This window comes from Cimex lectularius, unplaced genomic scaffold, assembly GCF_000648675.2.
Source record: "Cimex lectularius strain Harlan isolate CLEC.00 unplaced genomic scaffold, Clec_2.1 scaffold89, whole genome shotgun sequence".
Classification (NCBI taxonomy): domain Eukaryota; kingdom Metazoa; phylum Arthropoda; class Insecta; order Hemiptera; family Cimicidae; genus Cimex; species Cimex lectularius.
Genome location: NW_019392722.1, coordinates 1468281 through 1483413, shown reverse-complemented (window position 1 = coordinate 1483413; position 15133 = coordinate 1468281). Strand labels below are relative to the sequence as shown.

Below are 15133 nucleotides of genomic sequence, written 5' to 3'. Positions count from 1 at the left end.
TCATTAATGAACAATGAAAAATATTTTATTAGAATTAACTGAGACAGTTAACAATTTTTTTTCCACAAATTGTCAAAATACAATATATTATTAATTAGATTACAAACCAAGGAAAAAGCATGCTGATTCTGATAAACTTGTTAATAGAATAGATGGCCCAACAAGTCCAACTACCCGTCCAATATGTTCCTGTATTGTTTCACCTTCCAATTTAGTTGTTCTTTGGTGAGTTTGTACAAGAATAAAAATATTGTCCACACCAACAGCCAACACAAGGAACGGAATGACCTAGAAAAAAAATATATATCTTCAATAGTGTGTAACAAATTTTTATTTATATTTCAGGAAATGACCTAACAAATTCATCTAGATGCAAATGCGTTCAACATGATCTCATAATTAACAGTTGTGCAGCTGGGCTTATGTAGCATATTTATAAAAATCATAATTATCAATAGAACAAAAATAAATAAATTGGGGGATTAGTTGACATGGCTACTAATGTAATTGTTTTTCAATAAAACAATACATTGATGTTATCTAGCCTATATCCAAACTTTTATGGCATGTATTACTTAATTTGAACACCATTTAGGTGGCTCCGTACATGTGGGATTTGCTAAAAGCCGAGCGAAGGTTCGCTGAATCCCAACTAGTGGGGACGGGTGCTCAGTGCAACAATATCCGTGCCTAATTGTCGGTTTTCTTGTCCATTTCAAAGTACAGAAATATTCTCACAAAGTAGCTGTACACAAATCATCCACACATTCGGGGAATCAACTGTACTGTATATAAATAAACTGTAATCATCATCAACAGTAAGTTTATACAGTAAAAATTGTTTAAATGAACACTGGTTGTAAAAACATATCGATTGTAAGAACAAAATTTCTAGTTCTCGGCCAGCTTTAATGCAACTTAATGTATAAAATATCTGGTTATAAGAACATAGTTAGTACGAACATATCACTTTTAGTGACCAGTTATTGTATTTCTGAGAAAACAAACCTTTTGTAAGAACTTCATGAGAAAATAACAGCACACAGCAGAAAATAAACACTTCAAAACTGGGCTCAAGATTTGCCCATTGAAAACAGTTTGCTTCAAGGATATGAAGACGTAGACTTGAGACTTACTACCCATGGAATCATCACAGATGAAGAAATTGTTGCAGGGGTCAAAGCAGAAGAAAATGATTTAGAAGAAGACAATGCCATAACAGATGATTCAAGCGAATTTTCGTGCCCCACTTTGAAGGAAATGTTCTCAGCTATAAATGTGGTAAATAAATTTTTAACGTGTAATGACAATTTTGCAGGGGAATCTATGAAAATGACAGTGAAAGAACTTGTCACCATTACAGAAAATGCTTTTTACTTTCATAAAAATAAAAAAAATAAAATAAACAAACCAATATTACAGACTATTTTTCGGTTTTGCAGTAAATAAAATTTTTGTGATTAATCTTTTTGTTTTTTTATCTTAAAACCTAAACAATGATAATTAAACAGGGCTTGAAATTCGCAAACGCTTTTTAGTTCCAAACCTGTTACTAAATGGGATTGCTAATTTCAACCCCTTAAAAGTAGTTCCAGAGGAATGACTGAAAGAGCCTTCAACTTTCAAAAAATTGATCAATAATTAAACAAAAAAATTGATTACCGGATATAGCAACTATCGGACTTAAGAACCAAGTTCAGACGGGCCTTGGATGTTCTTATAAACGATTTTTACTGATCTGCTATTTACTTTTCAATAATAAACAATTTCTAATTAGTATAGATGTATTGATGAAAGAACAATATGGTGTTTTTCGTTGGTTAGGTTACTGACCAAACAAACGTCATGGAGTTACTTGATCTCTACCAACCTCAACTAATAATTTTGAAACACTTCTCTTCTGAATCACAATAATCAGAACGACGTTTTCAATGTGTGGAAATGGGTCGAAAGTAAGATGGGGCAACAGTACTCTGTGACTGATCTGTGACTTTGTACCCACAACACAAAACAGTAACGGCAGCTGCAGCAATGACAGTTTCACTGTTGTCCATCACAATTGGTAGTAAGTTGAGGACTCGCATGACATTTGGCTCGTACATATCCGGCTGTTTCCGCACAAACTGGCTGGTTGTACGAACCTCACATCCATGTGTGGCAATATTTAGTGACAATCGGCATTCAGCGAATTCCGCATGTCTGGAGCCACCTCCTTCCAGCCTGTTTTTCTCCTTCTGGCATCAAAGCACAACTGCACAATATTTATTGTTGGCTAAATGATCTCGTTACCAAATCCTGTCATAGACAACACAAGCTATATTCATTGTTGAGAGAAGGCTTTTATTAATTATTTATCCACAGTGGTGATCCCGTTTCATTGATGAGCTACAAACTTGTCGACATTGACACCCCGCAATTTATGTTAGCATATGAAATATTTACATTTTCTGACTACTCTGGATCGTTTACACTCATTAAAATCACATTTATGATGTCATCTCCTGAGACTGTGCCAATGTAGAGGGATCTAAAATAGGCGTGAAATTTTGTCATTAACTAATCACTTTGGCCAAGATGGTTTGAGAAGATTATATTTTCTTTTGTTTCAATCTTCCTAAATTGATAGAGACATTATCGCTCAAGTGAAAAGTGCCTGTTTACACCAGTAACCTCATTAAAACCGGTAAGGTCCATTCATGAAGGTTCTGTTCATTGGTAAAGCAATCTGAAAGCTGCATGTCTCACACCTCCGTCGTGATTGCACGTTCTCTTTTTGTTGCTCTTAAACTGTAAAAGTACTATGCAAATATTGAACTCTCCTATTTCTCTTAAAACCACCACGAGGAGACAATATAATTTCATAGGCTGCGCCAACCAAAAACAATGCTATGCCAACCCTCAGGCCTGACCGGTACTGATTTTACTGAAAGAATTTTTAATAAGGTCTGCTGGTAAATCTCCCATCTAAGGTGTCACAGTTCGAGCTCAAAATTTATGGCAGGCGAGGCACTGATGCATTCATTTTCTTAATAGGCCATGTGTGGATAATGTCCAAGTTTGATGGATAAATGCTTGTACAGTACTAGGACCAGCAAGGAATGAGATTTTATTGAAATTATCACATAATAAAGAGGAAATATGAACTGTTTTAGGGAGGACGATGGGGTGTTTTGTGTAGAAAGAAAGGGTGGAATTCTTGTGTCTTCCTCCAACACTGAGCAGACCCTCTTTGTAAAAGAAAGGAGATAGTTTTACAAGGCTAGTGGCGAAATGAGAGGACTGAGCGATCTTTCGGAAGATTTAGCCTCGTAAAAGTAGAAAGGAATAAAACTCTTTCTTCCCTACCTCATTTTCTGTCTTTAGCGTTGTAAGCCGTGTGAGCATCATTGCTGTAAAGTTTAAACATTTCTAAATTCTTTACATGCCTTTGGTCCTTTGGTCAGTCGTTCATTAGATTTAATTAATTAAATTATTGTTTTTTTAGTTTTTTCACTCCTAGGCATCGTAAAAAAGATTCAAATGTATTATTTACAATATTAAATTTTAGCTGCTAAATGAAGTTTATTTCATTCAAATCCACAGACTGTTTCAGACTTCGGGTGCTATCTCATGTAAAGGTGGCTCCAAACATGCGGGATTGCCGAATGACAAGCCAAGGTTCGCCGATTCCAGACTAGTGGGGACGAGTGCTCGGTTATTCACCGAGCAACAATATTCGGTGCTTGCCTTGCTCAGTTAATTGTTGATTTTCTTGTCTGCTTCAAAGTGCACAAATATAGACACATAAAAGATGAACTCCAAGCATCCACACATTCGGAATCAACTGTACTGTATGTAAATCAACTGATCATCAATCAAGAGTTATTATTTACTTCTATTTATTTATTTTTTAATATAAACAATTCATAACGAATATAAATATATTAATAATGAAAGAACAACATAGCGTTATTTCTGTTGGCCCAACTTTACAGTCTTGGAGTCCCTCAATCTGAACCGAAAATTCCGAATGCTTCTCTTCCGAATTACAAAAATCAGACCGAGGTTTTTGATGCTTGGAAACGAATCGAATATACTTCTATTTATTTTTCAATAATAAACGATTCTTAACTAGTATAGATGTATTAAGAAAGAACATAGTAATTTCTGTTGGTTAAGAAAGGACTGGCCCAACAGTAGTTTTGAAGTTTCTCAATCAAACTAATTAACTAACTAATTTGGAATGCTTCCCTTCCCCTATCAGTCTCTGCAGCAAATCCAGCTTGAGAAAACAACGTCGGCGACAAATATTGGACAAACGTGAAAGTCTGAGATCATACACCGTTTGTCCTCAGTGCTGCACATGTACTTCACAAAGTGTTAGCCTAAGTTGTCAAGCTATATTAATTATTCCTGCTATATTCAACTAACTTTATTATTATTAATTAGTATTATTAATCATTGTATAAATATTAGTCAAAATATTTCATGTTAAACTAACAGCTGTGTCCCCTGGATACAGCTTCATCCAATTTTTTAAAATATTTTTATTGTAACACTAGTGTTGAGGTTATTGGAATAATAAAAACAAGTGAATACTTTTTTTCTAGTGCCCTACAAATTAGGATAGTTATTCAATAGAAGCACAACTGGCTGATTACAGGTTTTACAAAACACTACTACATCGGTTTTGTTTTCTACTGTCATTGTCTACTAACCTCCATAATAATAAGAGTTGCTGGCATTCCACAAAATCCGAAAAATCCAACTGAAGAAGCCACAGAAAGAAGAACAATAATGACTCCGCCAATACCAAGTGTTATTTTACTGTCCATCTAATAAATTGCAATTGAAAAAAAAAAAAAAATTAATATTGCTGATTTATTTATGAAAATATCTACTTACCAATAAAGTTTTGAAATGTCTGATATGACCAAGAGAAATTGCTATGTAAAAAAACATGATTAAATAAGATGTTAAAATTGTCATTACATCAGATTTAGATTCTTTATCTAGTTCATCTTCAATCGACCTCTCTGATGTAAATGCAACATCCATGTTGGGAGGTTTATGCTGTGTCCAATTAAGCATAAAATCAACAAATCTAAAACAACAAAATGTTTTCTATACCACAAATATATATTTTTTTATAAATATTTTTTTAAAAATTGTCAACTTGCTTTTTCTCCCATTTAAGAGCTTGGCTTATTTTTTCTTTATCGTGGTTATTATTTATAAGAAATGTTAAAATAAGTGCGTTGGCTTTATAGTATTGAGAGTGTGAACTTATTTTTTGTCCAGGTTTAAGAAAACCTCCAAGAGCTACCGCTGGATCAATGGGTCCACCATATGTTCCCAAACATTCAGGTGAATATGGATTACTAAAAAATATAATAAAATGTTAATTTAATAATACTGAATATAAAAGATAATTGTAAATTTTTGAGTAAAACCAAGTTTTTTATTAATACTACAAACTACATATAAAAATATTTGATTTTTTCAATAATTTTTTCCCCTATCATCTTTGAATGGTGTACATACATACCTTGAACAGGAAAGAAATTTATCAAAAAATCCATCTTCTTCAATTTCTTCAGCGCTATCTTGAAAATAGCCCCAAATGCTTTGAACGGCACACTGTTTTACTAAAACAGGTCCTGTGAAAGGTGAAGTAAGAGGGGCAAAGCATATGGTTTCCAAACCAACACCATCATCTCTACCAATCTAAAACGTATAATTTTTATTATTTTCAACATTTATTAGTTACATCAAGATTAGAAAATATGCTAAATCAACAGTAGATTACAGGCAAAAAATTATACAAATTTGATAAAATAATCAACTGGTATCCTGGAGCCCAACAAGTGTATCAGGCAAAATCCTATTTTTCCTACATGTATATTTTGCATAAAGATACCTTCCTGTTCTTTTACGACCCCTTATTAGATACAGTGGTTGCTACTTAATCCACTGTAATTGAGCCATGGTAAAATTAAATGGATTAACTGAGAAATCGAGAGGGAATTTTTAACTTTAGCCTAGTACGCACTGGAATTCTTTGTTCAGACTCTTTGTCGCAGAGTATCGGATACATGTCACAGTGTCTTTGCCCCGTGACATTTTTGTTCTGGAAATCGTGTCTGCATCTAGTTGGAGTCAAACGAGGTCACCCTCTCAGGGATTGCAGTAGCACTCGTAGCTCTCACATAGTAAAAAAAAAAGCTAACAAAAAGCCATCAGAGTGGTGGATTCATGGGATATTCAAGGATCAGAATAAGCATGGGCACGATAATCTTGACCCACTGAGATTGGAAAACGGAATGGGATTCTGAAATTTTGTTCGGATGAGTCCAAATATATTGTTTAATATATAATACTACTTGTTCACTCTTTCTTTGATGCATCCTGTGTATTGTGTGTGTGTGTGTTTTAAATTTTGACCCTTACAAAGGCGATCCTTTATTATCCTGTTAGCTGGGTAGGTGGGAAAAGCCCTATAGAAAAAGATTTTAACAATGGAATGATATGGAGACATGATAAAATTAATTTGAGGCATTCCTTGCTGCACGAGTTAGAACACGGGCATAGAATGGAGCATGCCTGTAGTAATTTATGAAGTTAACGTGCTAACTGAATGTATGTGGTCAAGGGTTTTCGTAATGGATAGAAAATAATCAAAGTTCATTACAGAAAGTCTAACGAGTTAAAGACACTTAGTGGAGGAGGATGAGGACAAACTGCAAAGCTGTTGGAGAGAATAAAAAGAAGAATACAAACTGGGTTAGTTTTGCTCAGGACAAAGGAAGAAACCGTTGCGTTTTGTTCCTGACTAGGTATAAATTGTAAAGGTTTATTTCCTTTTTGGTCACGAGATGAGAAGTAGGCCTTTTACAAAAATGTAAATGCTGAAGGATCATTTGTAAGAAATATGAAATATGATGAGTCCATTCGACTTCGAATTTCTTTTGGAAATGGTTGGTCCACACATTTCGAAAAAGGAGACAAATTTTAGGGTCCCAGTTTCAGCCGAGCTATAAGTCTTCATTTCCTCGCAAGTGGAGGCTCTTGTGGAAGCCTAACTTCATCTTTTTGGGCTGAATCAACCACAGTGTCTGCTGTTTTCCCCTATCTTTGTATTCTTCCGAGGAATCGTCCCATTTGCTAAACATCGCCGCATTTGCAAATCATCGTTCAATTGTGAAGTGGAATTTGTTGTCTGCATTTTAATGAACCCCCCCCCCAAAAAAAACATTAATTAAAAAAATAAAAAACAATGCGCGAGAATGGTTGAGAGGTCCCCTCGGTTTGATTCATATCCACACTGACTCAATGTTGCACAAAAAAATACTAAAATTCAGCACACCAGATTCAAGATTTATTGAATTGAAATCATTTGCGGAGTGTCCTGGCCGCAAGAAAATGAATCCCGGATGCAGCTCAGCGACAAAAGTTAGAACAAAGAATCCCAGTGCGTACTAGGCTTTGTTTCATGTTGTTCAACTTGTTATTTCATCACAGGGATCAAGTTATGTAGTAGGTACATCAAATCCATCTCTACTTTCCACGTCATGACCTTCAAATCTCCATCTTGCCATCAGTTCCTGGGCCGTTGAAAATGGACTCATAATATCAATAAATCCAAGGCTATCAGGGGATTCCCCTTCTCTAATCTTTACTCCTACATTTCCTTTTATCCATCTGTCAAAAACCAAGGGATGGTCCAGAGGACTCATCAGCAAACATGTCAATAGATTCAAATAGAATCATGAACTAAAAAGGCTTGAAAAAACAAAATGTAAAAAATTAGATGGGACCGGAGAGTACAGAGGGTGTCGTAAGAATTCCCAACCAGGCTTTCATTATCACCTCCTTTGCCATTCTGGCTGTATGAGGTCTCTCTAGTCCCAGTGAAAAATTACCTTTTCTTTTCAAGATAGCAGGTTGTTTCTGGGCCAGGGCAAGAGATACTCGTTACACCTGGCTTGAGTAGATTTCTGTGTTGGTCTCACCAAGTGGCAAGAGTTTGTAGAGCACAATACCTGCTGTACTCTACAAAACACAAAGCATCACCTTTTGTTGGTGAATATTTTGTTTTCGTGTCGGGTTATTTGATGAGAGGAAATAGTACGATCTACCAGTGTTACTGTACAAGATCGATTATTCCTGCCGTAAGTAGTCCTGATCAATGTTTAGACACTGAAGCTCGTTATTGTCAGTTAATTTATTAGGAAATCAGCTTCCACATTTTCCAAAGATGATAAGCTAGAGCAAATGGTTTCATCGTTTATGGTGAACACTGGCAAGCTGCTTCCCTCAAATTGCCATCATTCAAGACAGGTCTACTAAGAGCGTGGTTCATTTTCAATCCCCTCATTCCCAGAAGCAAACTTTTTGAACTACTTTTGAACAGTACACTTGCTGTTTCACCAAAGTCAGTGCAAATTTCATACAATAAGAATGCGTGAATTAACAATTTTGAAACTATGAGAATGAAAATATTTTATAATTAATGCTGAACTGTTCAAGACACTTTTTCTTTATGAATGACACATTGTCTATATTATATCAAAATAACATGATGTAAACTAATTGTTCTACAAAATGAAATTTTGATTATCGTTATTAAAACAATAACAGATAAAAAACTGCAATAACTTTTCTGGTTACGATTATGGATTATTTGTATTAAATTATTTCATTTTTAGGCTATCCTTTAGTAGGAAAAATTAAGTCCCCCATGAGAATATTAAAATATTAAGTTGAGAATAAATCATCCTTCCTTTTTAAAATTAAGATTAAGCTATGGTAAGAAATTTTTTTTATTTTACACAAAATTTAAAAATGCCATAACAGTAAACGTGCCCTTGAGTGAAAAATGGGTAATATGGGAATGGGTTAATCCTCGTTGGAATCCAAACGATTTAGAAATATTTAAAATAATATAAATAAATTAAATTCAATAAGAAAACGACATACTGCTAATATAGATTGTTGTAGATCGAGAACATCGAGCAGAAATTTTTTATGAAAAACTGGTCCAAACTCCACTTCACCTTTGGATGATGTATTGTATTTCACCTATAACAAAAATTGTTATTAATGTAAGTATAAATGGCAATTAACATTTGACAATTTTTCAACAATAAATTTTAATTTGTAAAACTAATGAAAAATTTAACTTAGTTTTGTAGTATTTAGTACCAACAGTAATAAACAGTTTAATCGAGTTCAAAAATTGGTTTCAAGAAGAGTGACATGGACTTAGATAGGATTAGATCCCACAGTCTTCGGAATCTCTACCGCCCTGCTTCCATGACTCAACCTCAACCTACTTGTTTCACAGTTTTTTTTTTTTTTTTTTTTTTTTTTTTTTTAACTTGTGTATATTAAATATATAGTAAATAAAAAATTATTTTATCACAATTCCCAGAGGGAGGGAGGGAGGGAGAGAGAGTGAGTGAGAGGGGTCATATGAAAGACTAAGGCTAGCTTAGACTGTAAGAATTTGACAATTTATTTTGTTCAGTGAATCCCTCACCTCATTTCACTAAAAAAGATCACTTTAGATCACTCGAAATTTTTCTTGTATTAATTATGATATGCCTACGAAAAGAGGGAGCAGCAACGAAGAAAATGTTAAATAAATAAAATAAAATAAAACTTTTAAAGAAAAAAGAAAAATTGACAGTATTCTTTTTTTTTTTCATTTGCATGTATTTTTTTAACACTCTCTGTAATTAGAATTTTTCAAACATTTGAATACTCCCCTGCAGCAATGAGTTCACATTACTGAGAGTGAGTACTGTACATTCAAAAATTCAAATCAGCACACTATAAAAAGAACAAATTAAGCTTTGAATTAGAATGAAATTCAGACAATAATTATTAAACTTTAATAAGTTTAATCAACCCTAATCAATTTTTTTATTGGGAAAAAGTTTATGAATTGATAGGAATGCTGTCCAGTTAGCTAACAACTCCGTTGAACCATATGTTCAAAATATTACTTCATTGTAACATATGTTAGTCAATAATTATGTTATGAGTTTTTAAATACATAATGAGTTAAAAGTTTAATGTGAAAGTAAAGTTTCAAAACTGTTCTTACAGTGGATAAATCAACAGCACTTATTATAACTTGTTCAGTCCTATAGAAAGGCTCAAAGTTTTGATCAAAAAACTCTTTTTCCTGACGAGCCCTGGAATGAGGAGAAGCCCAGAGTTCAACAGGGTTTGTAGTTATTTCCAAGTATTTTATGCCGTGAGAAAGCGCAACGACAACACAAAAACCCAGGAAAAGTGTGAGCCAAGGGTTCGATGCACAAGCTGAAAACAAAAAAAAAACAACGAACTAATAGAATATTGTTTACGTAAATCAGAATGTAGAATTGATACTACTTACCAAATCCGAGGCGCCTGAAAGAGTTTTGTAGGAAAATTTCCAATCGGTTTCCCAACCTCTCACGAAGAGATGACGGTCGAGCGACGGCTACAGCAGGGGATTCATTCTGCCTTTCGTCAGACGAGGACACTACACCTGCATAACAGCATTATTAATTCTACGAAACAAACTATTTAAAAGATACTAATGCTTAATAAAGAAACGATTTAACAATAGCAAATTGTAGTATTTTACTCCCCCATGCAAACAAATTCAACATGCATAAAACCAGTTTGAAATTATACATAATTATAAAATAAAAACTAATACAATAAAATATGAAACTGGAAAATTTAATCACTTAATTTAGGCTCATAAAATGAAAAAGCTTACTAGTAATTTAGTGCAATACTTTTAACAACAAAGAAAGAAAAACAGAAGTAAAGTTGGTAAGTCAGAAATGCAAATTGCAAACATGAAGACAACTTTACGATTATGTCCAGAAACCAACCATCTTACATTTTTTCTTATTTTTTACTCTTCCAAACTCAGTTTTTTATTAATAACCGTTTTTAAATGCCATATCAATATTTTCAATAGGTCGAAGACTATTTATCGTGCAGAAGCCACATGACTTGCTGAGGAAAGGCTCGTAATAGAATTTCTCTAGCCTAAATACATTTCTATTTTGTGGAATTCAAGTAGTAATCATTATACGACATATGTTTAACGGAAGAATCAAATCTTTTGTCTACAATTCAGTAAATTTAACCTTTTGTAATTTTGAACAGGAACATTCAGTGAAGTACAACATTGATTTGAACACTGGTAATTTCAATACACTTATTCAGTTCAAGAAAGTGTATTAATTGAAGTTTTTAAAATTCACATTTGAAAAAAAAATTGTATATATAAAGGGTAAATGTTTCAGTTTCTATCGTGTATAATTGATTGAAGAAGTTAAACCAGGTTTATTTATGCTAACAACAAATAAACTGAAGTCAGATGGGACATCAAAAATATTAATTTATAACAAAACCAATTTTTTTAAATTTCCTTTTTTTTAAGTGACACATTATAGCAATTTGTTAATGGCACCATGTTTTGTATGAGTGATAAATACCCGGTCATTTCAGAAAATGAGAATGATATTGTGTAGTGTACTAGTTTTGAAGAAAATTTCTGCTTTAAAAGTCAAAATTGATGAGAAAATAGTGCAAAAATGGCAATTTTGAACAGAATATTATGGGGGTTTTCACATAACAAGGAGTATTTTAAAATGATACAACAATATATAGTTTTATCTTCAAACGATACATGAACAAATTATATTTGATCAATGTATAAATACTGATGCAAAAGTGATCGACCAGCTGTATTCACCAATATATCTGGCAGGATCAGGGATGTGGTCCAATGAATGTTCTGGTGTTGAAATTACGCCAAGTTTTCGGCATTTTGTTTCACCCTCCTCAGGGCTAGATTCTCAGTCAGTATTTAAAATTCTTTTCCTTTATTAACGTGTACAAACCTTTTTTTTATCTTTTTGTCATTTCTTATTTTTTATACTAAATACAATGTTTTTTTAATAAATAAGTTTAAACTAGTCCTCTTTGTTTACATTCTTATTATTTTATCTGTGATAATAGTTTGTAAAAAGCGGTTTATTTATTAAAAAAACATTGTACTTAGTATAAAAAATAAGAAATTACAAAAAAAAGAGAAAAAGATTTATACATATTGATAAGAGAAAACAATTTAAATACTCACTAAGAATCTCGCTCTGAGGAAGATGAAACAAAACACTGAACGATTGGCGTAGTTTCGACACGAGAACATTCATTGGATTACATCCCCGATCCTACCAAATGTATTGTTTAATATATAATACTACTTGTTCACTCTTTCTTTGATGCATCCTGTGTATTGTGTGTGTGTTTTAAATTTCGGCCCTTACAAGGGCGATCCTTTATTATTCTGTTAGCTGGGTAGGTGGGAAAAGCCCTATAGAAAAAGATTTTAACAATGGAATGATATGGAGACATGATAAAATTAATTTGAGGCATTCCTCGCTGTACGAGTTAGAACACGGGCATAGAATGGAGGATGCCTGTAGTAATTTATGAAGTTAACGTGCTAACTGAATGTATGTGGTCAAGGGTTTTCGTAATGGATAGAAAAGACTCAAAGTTCATTATAGAAAGTCTAACAGTTAAAGACGACTTAGTGGAGGAGGATGAGGACAAACTGCAAAGCTGTCGGAGAGATTGCAAGTCACACAGCAATAGAAAGAAGAATACAAACTCTGGGCTAGTTTTGCTCAGGACATGGAAGAAACCATTTTGTTCCTGACTAGGTATAAATTGTAAAAGTTTATTTCCTTTTTGGTCACTGGGAATGAGAAGTGGGCCTTTTACAAAAATGTAAATGCTGAAGGATCATTTGTAAGAAATATGAAACATCGCCATTGATATCAAGAGCAGGACTGCACCCAATAAAGGTCCTATTGTCTGTTTGGTATGATTTGAGGAATAATTTATTGGGGTTGATGCGCACACCCTCTACAACGTACTAGAGGTTGGGGCAGCATTGAAGGAATAACGTCAACCAAAAAAGGGTACACAGACGCAATGTCATGTTACACCATGACGCCAGGTCCCACATAGAGTAAAATTGCAAGATAGGCTGGCAGCAGTTGCCCAACCCTCGTATTCTCTAGATTTTGCTCCTTCCGATTTTTACTTGTTCCACTCTCTAGACAATAACTTAAAAGGTGGGGAATTTTTGAACCAAAATGCTCTGAAAATCTGATTTACAAGTTTCTTCTCACCTAATGCATCAGACTTTTAGAGAAAGTGGCTATTTCTGCCACCAGAACGTGGTAGTATGTTATAGAAATGAAGGAAATTTTGTTTTGGATTAAAAATAAAATAAATTTATATGTTAAAAGTTTGACTTTTTTCCTGAAAACCGATAAACTTATGCACACAACCAATATGTCTAAACAATTTACACATTTTGTTAATGAAATAACCACTATTAGACAGTCACAAACCATAACATTTTATAATTCTGTAATCAAATATTGATAAAGAAAATTTCTAATGCCATGTAACCATGTATATAGTCCTCCAATGAATTGTACGAGTATCCAATATTAAATTTCCACAAAATTAACTTCCAGGTGCTCATCTATAGAAAACATTCAAGCATTAGGAAAAAAAGCATTAAGAATATAGAATTTGAAATAGGTGCAGTAGTATAAAAATATTGATTTTTCTCTCACTCTGTATTGTGTACATGTAACGTAATGCATACTGCGTACACTAAGCGTACGTACACTCACACACACATGGGCCCATACATTAAATAAATAGCTATATGGAAAAAAGACTAGACTAATGTTCCGGACAAAATCAAATGGTAAGCAACATCAGAAAGCACAAAACATCACATAAGCTGGTTGGTGGGGTAAAGCATATAAATTTTTTTTGTCTGATCCGTAGATTTTTCTTTGTTAAAAAAGACCTACTGGATCTCTTTGATTGTAAAGGACTCGATTCATCATCGGCAGCCATTGCAATTCGTGAGTTGATTCCAGCCAACCTTCTGCCAACACTTCCTGCTGCATGGTCTTCTTTCCTTCTCCTCAGGACTGCTACAGCTACAAATTCGCCTAATAAGTAACTGTTCTAGAATACAATATAAAGTCAATCCTGCAAATTTATTTGTATATATTTTTTTGTTATAAAAAAAACTTAAATTGCTTTTTGTTTCTTTTATTCGAGGAACCCATTATTATGGATTGTTCTACAAAATATAAGGAGTCCCGTGTATAACAATAGTTCTTAAAATTAAGCTAAATTTTGCTAACTCCGACTACCTAATGAAGATAGAACTACGAATGAAGTGAACCTATTTATGGAGATGGCATAAGCGAAAATTATCTTGAAATGATTTATGATGTTGTTCGGATGTGAGCCATGAAAATGAAGGACCAACCAGAAAGTCAATAAAATTAATCTTTTTTTTTTATTATGATGGTATCCCAAAGGTTTTATTTATTTATTTTTATTAATCGTATTTTAATTAAACTCTTGAAACATTTTTAGTAAATAAATTATATTGTTGAAATGCTGAGAACATAAAATAAAGCAATATGCATTCAGTTAGATAAGAGTACAAAACGCATGCAAGAAATTAAGACAATATTTTCACTCACTGATTCTCTGATACTCATTTAAAATGTACACTTAAGACGGAATAAAACTGTTGTGACCGCTTGTTAGTTTTAACACGTTCCCTGCCAAGCTATTTATGAGTAAATTTCCATGCTACATATACCATTTTTGGTACATGCAACAGGCAGAATAAGTGGGTAGAGCGACCGATTTCGTATTTGCCACACTATATGTTCTGCGTTTGTATGCTGGCATAGACCATGGAATTTTATTTTATTTGAGAATAACAGGTTTGTTCCAACACCCAATCACAAACTAGTTTCAGTCAACTGTGGATTCTTAACTATGTTCAATTGCTTTTTTCCAATGTCGGACTCCTACAGTCAAACTGTATGGTTTGTACATTTGTATGGTTTATAAGATTGTAAACATAAATTAACATAAAAAATTAAATATATTGTGCACTGTTTATTATTTTGTAGTAAGGATTTGGAAGACCTGAACAATTTTAATCAGACATTTATCCAAATCATAACTCCGAAGTACAATGGTTCAAATTTTATACTGCATATTTTTGCAAATTTGAAAT

At 33.4% G+C, this 15133-nt stretch overlaps 1 protein-coding gene across 5 annotated transcripts in view; it reads right to left on the bottom strand.

The window, feature by feature from the left end:
• Positions 1–15133, bottom strand: part of LOC106674102 (Niemann-Pick C1 protein) — a 47755-nt gene that overhangs the window by 14728 nt on the left and 17894 nt on the right. For 4 of the 5 annotated variants that reach the window (XM_014406610.2, XM_014406611.2, XM_014406608.2 and 1 more), the window contains 9 exons: positions 13896–14027; positions 10385–10519; positions 10091–10308; positions 8959–9060; positions 5528–5706; positions 5160–5360; positions 4885–5083; positions 4698–4814; positions 108–288 (listed from right to left, as the gene is read on the bottom strand). In XM_014406610.2, the coding sequence (XP_014262096.1) occupies positions 108–288; positions 4698–4814; positions 4885–5083; positions 5160–5360; positions 5528–5706; positions 8959–9060; positions 10091–10308; positions 10385–10519; positions 13896–14027 (1464 nt within the window). The remainder of the gene's footprint in view (positions 1–107; positions 289–4697; positions 4815–4884; positions 5084–5159; positions 5361–5527; positions 5707–8958; positions 9061–10090; positions 10309–10384; positions 10520–13895; positions 14028–15133) is intronic. The other variant, XM_014406613.2, reaches the window with a different exon arrangement.